The 10,291-nt window shown below is 42.8% G+C and overlaps 2 protein-coding genes across 2 annotated transcripts in view; both read left to right on the plus strand.

Annotated features, from left to right (window-relative positions):
- The window catches only part of LOC107743842 (adenine DNA glycosylase-like), a 14,582-nt gene extending 13,334 nt beyond the window's left edge, over positions 1-1,248 (plus strand). Inside the window, exon 16 of the mRNA XM_016557272.1 lies at positions 1,103-1,248. The gene's annotated coding sequence lies outside the window, so the exon portion shown is untranslated. The remainder of the gene's footprint in view (positions 1-1,102) is intronic.
- Positions 1,249-2,279: 1,031 nt separating this feature from the next.
- LOC107743876 (40S ribosomal protein S8-like) lies at positions 2,280-4,024 on the plus strand (the record flags this gene model as incomplete). Its single annotated transcript, XM_016557330.1, has 3 exons — positions 2,280-2,462; positions 3,092-3,221; positions 3,621-4,024. Coding segments are annotated over 3 exons (423 nt in total), but the record flags the coding sequence as incomplete, so codon positions are not given.
- Between the last annotated feature and the right edge of the window lie 6,267 nt (positions 4,025-10,291).

The following is a 10,291-nucleotide window of genomic DNA, read 5'->3' on the forward strand; positions in this document are numbered from 1 at the left end:
GATTTAAGTCAAGTCACCCTCATTTATATAGCGCAATACAGGTTGTTTCAAAGCAGCTTTACAGTGATATCAGCAAAAAAAAAAAATAATATATTGTCATTGTTCAGCTGTCAGTTCAGTGCTGAATCAGTTATTATTCATTATAATAATTAGGCTAGTTCATATTTCATCTATAAAAGTAGGTTGGTTGTGATGTCAGCTTAGTTCAGTTTCATACAGCAGCGTCAGTACAGTCAGATCAATAATATTGTTGAATGTATAGAGCTTTCAGACACGACTTTACTCTTTCTGTTTTTTTTTTATAATATATTATAGACAATGGTTAGAGGTCTGCAGTGGGCGAGCGGAAGACTCGTTGAATTGGACACTGCGGAAGAAATGATCGCTGTTGTGCAAATTCATAACATTGGACATACCCAGCCATCATCTGATTAGTTCTGAATAAACGTTTTACTTTACTTAATTACAGTACATCTAAATGCATTTAAATTGAAATGTAAAAATGTTGGGGAGACCAAGAGTTTGGTCTTCTATATTTTAATTTTGGTTAATCATGGGTATCTTTACATTCCTGCGATAGACTGGCCATCTGTTCACCCAAGCACATGGATACAAACAAACTTAAAATTGTTCATATTAATTCCAAATCATACTGATTAAATAGGAACACATACAAACAAGAGTAGACGCAGCAGTGAAGGTAGGAAGGAGAGTGCTGGACTTTCGGCATCAACTTTCGGTTTGCCCCGCCACTCACTTGAAGATTATTTGATTTGAAGATGTTAGAAACAGACGTGATAGTTGTCATGCGGTGAATCTGGCCAATCGTGAAATGGCTGTGTCGTCATCAGCGCTCCTGCAGTCGCTCTGATTTTTGAGCATTAATAAAAAAAATTTTTTAAAAACCTGCGTCAGCTGAGCCAGCCGGCTGTTCTCGAAACGCTATCGCGGTATTTTGATGCCACACGTGACAGTGACATGGCGTCGGCGCCGGTTCAAGTCGGACTAAATTTCTAACCGGCATGCACTGCTTCAAGTCAGCCGCCGCTCGGTCTGCGCAGTGCTGCATGAAGTCGAACGCACCTATTGTCTGTATATTAAGGTTTACGATTTTGATATGGTCAATGTGTAGTCATCATGTAAATTTGCTATGTTAAGAGTGTCACATATTATAACACATATTACCTACAGATGTAATGTTTTATTTTTTAGAGGGATAGTTGTGTTTTTAAATAAATAATAAATGTATAATAAGCCTGATTAAAAAAAGGGCATTAAAAAAATTGGGATCCAGAATAAAATACTTTTAAAAATCTGACCTGATTTCATAACACATTTACACACAAAAAATCTTTCTCTCTACTTCTTCATTTTTTTTTTAGTTTGCAGCATACTTTTAATTTAACAGTATTTAGCCAGACATATAAATTATATTACGTGGTCATGTTCATTTAATTCTCAGCTCCCTGGCTGCGTTCCACTCCACTTTTAGACACGCACTAGCGAACTTCCCTACGCACTTCCCCTCGGGGGAATCCCCGCTGCCATTTTGAAGTGCGTTCCACTTCATGAAGTGGACGAGGGAAGTTTATATGGACAGACCCTCGACCCCTCGATTTTGACCGAGGGAGCGAGTCTGCTTCATATGCACACTTCAGGCCGCTCCATAGACCACAATGCTGCAGATCGCGTTTAATTTATCCCCACCCCAAACACCTCTATAATATATAAATTTTTTTTTTTTTACATTTATAACAGCCTACCTATATACATATAGAATGCTAGCCCCAAACAAATTCATAAGGGAAAAAATTTAAACAATAAACCAACTCCATAGCTGATTCTAAGTGATCAAGTGCTTAGGTTGTTCCTGTTCAGACCGTTCCAAGGGTTCCGCCAGAAGTGGGCACTCGTGCAACGTAATCAATGACGTACATCCGAGTAAACGAGAAAACCATGAAATGCCTTTAGACTGAGATCATGGAAGTGGTGGCTGGAAATTTTGTGTGAAGTCTCTGATGTAACACATCACTGTTAAACAAAACAATTTGCTTGTGCAGGGAAAACTGTTGAATTGACCTGTTTTTAAATGTCTGTCTCATGGGTTGCGTGGACATTTTTCAGTTTTTACACATGGCATACATCATGCCATGTGAATTATTTATTCACTGTGAGCAAATCTAAACATGACATTGGTGAAATCCTACTCTGGAAGTTCTCTGGGTTTTTTCTCTCGATTTTTGGCAATAATTAAAAGCACATGTAATTTTTCACTCTAACTCACAGGTTGCACTCGCAAAACCAGGATCATTGACGTTGTGTACAATGCCTCCAACAATGAGCTTGTGAGAACCAAGACCTTGGTGAAGAACTGCATTGTTCTGGTGGACAGCACACCGTTCAGGCAGTGGTATGAAGCCCACTACGCCATTCCACTGGGCCGCAAGAAAGGGGCAAAGCTGGTAGGCTTTTATTTCCCAGCTCACACTATAAATAGATGAGCATGGCTATCATTAGAAATTGAGCCGTCTCAGCCTCAGAGCGTTCATGGACCCTTGCATGCACATTGCACACAAAATGACAAGCTTTTCAAAACCACAAGCTCCAATGTGTCATCTTTACATGGCTGCTACAATGCAAGCTTTCTGAGGAGTATGTAATGGCATTTGTTGATTTATATTGACATAAGCGACAGAGACATTGGCAATGCAACACAGTTGAGCAGAGTTGAACTTTATGCAATCTAAATAATGCAGGCGCCTAATAGTATCTTAACAGACCTGCAGCGATTTAATTTATGGCAATGCAAATGCAGATTTCGACTTCAAATTGTCAACATTAGATGCAATATGGGTTAATGTGACATCTTAAGCAAGAATAAACCAATGTTGTTTTCTAATTAAACTCTAATATTCAGTTCAGATATACAATTAAAGACCAGGACCTAGTTCCAACAATCTATACAACAGTATGTACAACACCAGAATCTAAACCTTCTTTAAGCTTCTAAGTGCATAAGATCTAATTGGAGATGACTCAGTATTTCGATGAGTTGCCTTTGTAAATTTACATATGCTACTTCATCCCTCAGACTCCAGAAGAGGAGGAGATCTTGAACAAGAAACGGTCAAAGAAGGTTCAGAAAAAGATTGATGAACGCAGGAAGAAGAGCAAGATTAGCAGTTTGCTGGAGGAGCAGTTCCTGCAGGGCAAGCTTCTCTGTGAGTTTTCCACACTTTGAGCCATTCACAATCATCTCCATTTTCCTAAACTGATCAATGAGAGCAAGAGGTTTTTTCAACAGCATTAGCTAGAGGTGACACATTCCCATTTGTCCATTCAATCCATGGTCCAAAGCAAATAAACATTACAGTATGTGTCCTAATCCTTGCTAACTGATTTAGTAATATCACAGGATGATCTCATTTTTATTATCATTTGAGGCATGACCCATTACAACAAAAACAAGACCAAACTGTAGTCTCTTACACTCATTTCTGTTTTTTTTCTGCATTGTACAAAACCAGTTAGACTGGTATCAAAGACAAACCTTTGTTTAATTAGTCAAAGAGTCACAGTGCTTCTGTCTAAGTTTGTTTTTTACTGTTCTACTGTCTCAGCCTGTATTGCGTCCAGGCCCGGCCAGTGTGGCAGAGCTGACGGATACATCTTGGAAGGGAAAGAGCTGGAGTTCTACCTCCGGAAGATCAGAGCCAAGAAAGGCAAATAGACTAAAGCAATATAACCAGAGCTCTACAGTGTGAGCATTTACGGGTGAAAATGATTGTATGAATGTGAAAAATTATTTGGGTTACCAGCGTGAATGATTTCTGACATCTAGTTACTCCCTAACGGCTTAGAAAATTAGTTTTTGGGTGATTAGGACTCACTTCTGTAACTGCACCTTCATGTTACTATTTACTATTAATAACTACTATTTATTGTTTTTTTTCTTTGTTCTATTTATTTTGGTACCTGTCACTTTAGCTCACCTTTTGAGAGTCCAAATTTAACCATAAAAAATTAATCTTGTACATACACGATGACAATAAATTATTGAGTTTTGAATGTGAATCTTTCAGATTCCATGTTTAAAAAAAATAATTGTGTAAAATATGAAATTGTTTCCCCATGCCTGATTGTATAAAACTAAAACTTGCATAAAAATGTAAGTCTTAAATAAGTGCTTCTGAGTGTAGAGCTCTGATTATATGAAACAATAAAATCTACTTTTAGATTGTTGTATTTTTTGTTCTCGTTTGTGTTATTTAATTATTTGAAACTTCACCTAAAAATGTGAGTTCTTAATTTTTTGGTGAACCATCCCTTTAAGTATATGTTATGACAGATTTTCTGAGATGAATGATCCTCATCCTCTCCAAAAGGTGGCAGACTCCCCCTAACAGTGGTCTACAAAAGTGTATTAAATTGAAGTTCCCTTTCGAACAGTCTCTCCTGTTGCATCACAGACGCTTATGGGGAAACTCCTGTTTACTCTGATACTGAAGCCTGATTTGTTCACATTCGTGTACCTTCCCCGCATTTAAGAGCAAATTTCCAGCGATGTTTCAAATGTTGCGCCATGAGTGTGGCTCGTGCAGGGAACCCCTACATAATGTAGATGGGCACGGTGAGTGCGTCACCTGTCTGAGAGAGCATGAGTCTCGCCCTTCTCCGCTCGCGGATCCCCTTCTTTAATGAAAGCGATCCTCCCTGCTCTGCGCTCCCGTTTCCTCTCTCCCTTAGGAGGAAGAAACAGTGAAGCAGCGGGGCTCAAACACCGGCACCCGCTCTGGCCTCCTTGATGAGTGGTACCTGAAGGGATGCCGTCAACATTCCTCCCACCAACGGCTCGCCCTGTTCCTGCCATCTACTTCTACTGCTCTCACCACTGTTGACGGTGTTGAAGAACGAGGTTATAGCAAGCTCCCCCCTCTGGAAGAGGTGGTCACTGAGCATCTATGGCAGGGGTGGTGAACGTCGGTCCTGGAGAGCCGCAGCCCGGTAGAGTTTCGCTTCAACCCTAATCAAACACACCTGAACAAGCTAATCAAGGTCTGAAGGCTTACTACAAAGCTACAGGCAGGTGAGTTTTAATTAGGGTTGGAGCTGAACTCTGCAGGACTGCGGCTCTCCAGGACAGGAGTTCGCCACCCCTGATCTATGCCCTCCCTCCGTTGGCCCTGGGGTTGAAAGCCCATGCTGCGCACCCATCTAAGCCCTGCAAGACTACCTCAGCCCTTGCAAATGGCTTATTCAGCGGCTGGCCAGGCTGGCTCAGCACTTCACACGATGGTGGTGCTCCAAGTATTCCAGGCCAAACCAAGCTGCCTACAGCGACTGACTTGGCTCTGCACACTACTAAGACCACTGCGCAGGTGATCGGCAAGGCAGCGCCACCTTTGGCTAAATCTGACAGAGATCAGGTATGCTGACAAATCTAAAACCACTTGCCATCCGACTTGGAAAGCTATCCCGGATGTGTCAAGTTGGGTTTTAAAAAACATAGAACGAGGCTACTTGCTTCAGTTTGCTTGCAGGCCGTCTCGCTTCAGAGGTATCATTCAAATTTCAGTACGGGACAACGATGCACAAGTTCTCTGGTCCGAAGTTCAAACATTGCTTGCAAAACTAGCCATGAAAATGGCTCCTCTGGCGAACAGCGAGTCGGGCTTTTACAGCCGTTACTTCCTTGTTCCCAAGAAAGATGGCGGGCTCAGAATCATTCTCGATCTCAGGCATCTGAAATGCTCCCTAATGAGACGGTCATTCAAGATGTTGTCTTTGAAACATCCTTGTGCAAATATGACGTGAGGACTGGTTTCTATCAGTGGATCTGAAAGACGCTTACTTTTAAATCCAGATAGCCCCCCATCAGGATTCATATTCGAGGGAGTGGCCTATCAGTATATAGTCCTGCCATTCGGACTGTCTCTGACCCCATGCACTTTTACAAAGTGCATAGACGCAGCTCTTTCCACACTGAGACAGATGGGAATCCACATTCTGAATTACCTTGACGATTGGCTGGGCTTAGCCAGATCAGAACGGGAACTCATCGCACACAGGTCGCTGCAGCTCAGCCACCTGGAGCGGCTTGGGTTGAGAATCAATTTAGCCAAGAGCTTTTTGTCTCCCAGCCAGCGAGTGGTCTTTCTGGGGACAGTTATCGATTCTGTCCGGATCCAGGGAAAGGATTACTCCAGAACGCTCCCTGACTATTCAGAGGCTTGTGGCATCTTTCAAACTGGGGACTTCACGCTTGGTGCCTGGGACATGTTTTCATCTCAGGGTAACCCACCGCTGCCTCAGAGCTGTGGCCCCTTGGAAAAACTCCTTGCCACATCCCGGTCCGTTAAGACAACATGACTGTGGTAGCCTTTATCAATCACCAAGGCAGTCTCAGGTCACGCTCCCTTCACATGTTGGCTTGATGCCTCCTTTTATGGGCACAAGGCAAACTCCGCTCACTGAGAGCAGTTCATGTGCTGGGCAGACTGAACCAAGGGGCAGACATGCTGTCCAGGGACAATGTGGCTCCAGGAGAATGGAGGCTACATCCCCAAACAGTTCAAATGATCTGGTCTGTCTTCGGCAGGGCAGAGGTGGACCTCTTCGCCTCAGAAGACAACTTACACTGCCCAATTTATTTTCGAAGCAGTGAGATGCCCTGGCCCACGATTGACCCAGCACTCGCCTGTATGCCTTCCCCCCATTTGCCCTGCTTCCTCAGGTCATCAGACGGGCCAGGGAAGTCAGATGCTCAGTCCTCTTGGTGGCCCCACTCTGGATGAATCGGATGTAGTTCCCCGAGTTGATCCAGCTGCTATCGGCAGCCCCTTGGCTGATACCACGGAGGAAGGACCTGAGGAAGGCCGATACCACTGAGGAAGGGCTATTGCAAGCGAAGGGCATGATTTGGCATCCCTAGCCAGAGCTGTGGAGCCTTCATGTTTGGCCCCTCGACGGGAGCCTTTGCAGCTCCCCTTGAGTGTAACTAATACCATTTTAGAGGCTAGAGCTCAGTCTACAAGACGTCTTTACAACATTAAATGGTCAGTCTTTTCTGACTAGTGTGCAGCACGGAACCAGGACTCGTCATCATGCGACGTGTTTGAATTGGAGATTGAATCTGCCTCTCCCTCATACTGTGCCCACTTGGGACTTATCTATAGTCCTCAGGACCCTGCGAGGTCCTCCCTTTGAGCCGCTCCAGTCGGCTGACTTGCAGCCCCTGTCGCTTAAGAGTGCCCTCCTTCTGGCTTTAGCATCAAGTGTAGTAAGCGAGTGGGTGACCTGCAAGCACTGTCAGTCAGTGCTTCCTGTCTTCCTGTCCCAAGACACGGCTATGTACTAAAAGTGCTTTCCACTCCATTCAGAGCACAAGTCATCACCCACCTAGCACTCCCCAATTCAGAAGGTGAGCAGGGTCCTAATCCACTCTGCCCGGCTCGGGCTCTTATAGTGTATGTTGAATGCTCTGGCCTGTTTAGGCACTCAGAGCAGCTCTTTGTATGCTTCGGAGGCTGTTTTAAAGGGCTGCCGGTTACGAAGTATCTCACTGGATAGTCGATGCTATAGCCCTGGCTTACGCCTCAGCGGGCTTGCAGTGTCCTATAGGTGTGAGGGCCCACTCCACCAGAGGAATGGCCTCCTCTTGGGCTTGGTCCAGCGGGATTTCTATTGGTGATGGCCACCGGCTGGTCATCGCCGTCTACCTTCACTAGATTTTATAACTTGAACGTCCCTGCCTTGCAGCCACGGATCTTGTCCACTTAATTCTACCTAATCCCCTTTGTAAGTGGAGAGGGTTATGTTATGTAGTCTTCAGCCTAAGCAGATTGGGTCTTATTATTGGCTCATGCTTACAGGAGCCCTCAGTACGGGTCCCCTTTTTAAGTGGAGTAAGTGGAGAGGGTTATGTTATGCAGTCCTCAGCCTAAGCGCCTTGGGTCTCATTATTGGCTCATGCTTACAGGAGCCCTCAGTACAGGTGCTCTGGGGCTGGGCTCACAGAGCGTCTTCATTCTGCACTTGCTTATAGCATGGCACTATTGGATGCGTTCCCCATAAGCGACGCAACGGGTGAGACCATTCGAAATGGAACTAACGTAACCTCGGTTCCCTGAGATAAGGGAGCGAGTGTTGCATACGCTGCTGCGCTATAAGGCTTCACTCGAATCGATGACTGTCACTTCAGTCAAAAGATTCTGACGAAATCACGCTCCTTCCCTTTTGGTGGGTTGCAGTGCCATTGATTTGTGCAGTTACACGAAAGTGAACAAGGCAGGCTTCAGAATCAGAGTAAACAGGAGTTTCCCCATAAGCGTCAGCGACGCAATGCTCGTTCCCTTGTCTCAGGGAACCAAGGTTACATTAGTAACCGGAGCGTTTTTTCCTGCTCAGTAAATTATATGGCTGAGATTAGTTCGAATATACTTTAAAAAAGTCAAGTGAACATGCAAATCATTTGCAAAATGTCTTGCAATTTGATTCCCCAGTATATTTCATAGTGTTTAAACGGAATTTAATGATATTTGAGTCTGAGTAACACCATATTTATTTAGTTAAACAGTCAACATAATTACCACATCTAAAATGCACAATGATGAGCATTAGACTGCAATATTCAAGACTCATTTATTTTCAGAGATTTAGAGATTGACAATTATTAAAATTAAACAAACTGTACATTTTATACATACGTTGAAAGTGTGGTAGATATTAAAGCCATCAACCATTATAAAATAAAGAACTCTGTCATTTGGTTGTCATCATCCCAGATAAACAAAGCAATACAAACATTTGCAAACATTCACTGACAAAACACAGCAACACTAAATAATTGTATCCAACACAAAAGCCAACAAATCAGAAAAAGAGCTCTGAGAGGGAAATGTGGAACTAATCACTGATGAGCTGTGGTGGTTCTGAAGTTTCTATCAAACCGTTCCAAAGTCACAATTGGATCTGTGCTGACCAGCTGGATTTATTAAGACTAGTGATGCTGTGATGACGACAAAGGAGTATCTCATGAGACTTTGAACATATCTTTCAAAATACTGTGAAAAAAACGCAATTTCATAACATCCCACAAATAAACACTCCACAACACAAACCCCTCATTATTTAACCTTCGTTGTCATGGAATAGCAGCTTTTCGGCTAGTAAAGGAAGTAGATATTTCAGTCCAATGAAGTGATCCAACCATGCATTTTAGGGAAATCAAACTAAAAAAATGTGAATTTTGAGAAAAAATGTAAACTCTTGACAGGTTGAAACTGCATAGACGAAAGAAAATAATTTTAAAAAGTGTTTGGTCTGAAAGAAGACAATTGTGTTGATGGACGACAAGGTAAGCTGGTCCTATGTCTCTGTGTACACTGATGACATTTGGCTCAAGCTGCGATCGAAGCCACCCACCTGAAAGAAAACACTCTCCTCTGTTCCCGGTGAGAACTGGCAACCTGATCCTATGATGTCCGACACCAAGCTGAAACCTTTGCATTATGGAAAAAAGGATCATATAATTATGCTACTATTGTACCCCCTTGTTGGGTAGATAAGGTGGTTGTCTCTTTGAGGGTACTGCCCAATTTTTGCAGATTTGAAATACACTTACACTAGGGCAGTGAAACGAGACAAACTGATCGGTAATATGGGAAAGAAAAAATTGTCAAGACGACTACCAGCCAGATCAGTTTCTAACCATGTTGCTTATTACTGGTGATGTTGTCCTATCCTAAAGCTACAGTGCCCCAAATTGACAACTGACAATATCAGTTGTACTTAATTTTAGTGTGAGATTAATTAATAATAAATGGATTTGTGTAGGTAAAGGTGTAGTCACATTTACCGTTGTTCTGCGAGTTTTAAATCTCACAATTTCCCGTCAGGGCAAAAGTTGAAACAAAGCTTTGTGAAGTCAGCTTAATTATTGGTTCTGTCGCTGATTCATTATTTTATTTTATTTTTTAAAACATAATAGACACTGTAGACATTATTTCAGTGATTTTTTTTTAGTGCCAATACACAACTTAAATTGCTTTTGGAAAAAAATGAATCAAGCTCGGTGGAGTGGGGTATGAGTGGTTATGAACGAATGAATGAAACGAATTTGTCCGTGTTTCACTCCATCTCGAATCGCGCTTGCGGAAAGCACTTGAGAAACAGTGTCTCTTCCGCAGCTCGGTATGCTTTCAACTCGTTTTTTTTAAGTCTCGAGCAAGACTGTACGACATTCACATTACATGATTTGACTGATTTTTACGTAGAATGCATTTTAGGGAAA

Source organism: Sinocyclocheilus rhinocerous, unplaced genomic scaffold (genome assembly GCF_001515625.1).
Source record: "Sinocyclocheilus rhinocerous isolate Xijiao unplaced genomic scaffold, SAMN03320098_v1.1 scaffold377, whole genome shotgun sequence".
Classification (NCBI taxonomy): domain Eukaryota; kingdom Metazoa; phylum Chordata; class Actinopteri; order Cypriniformes; family Cyprinidae; genus Sinocyclocheilus; species Sinocyclocheilus rhinocerous.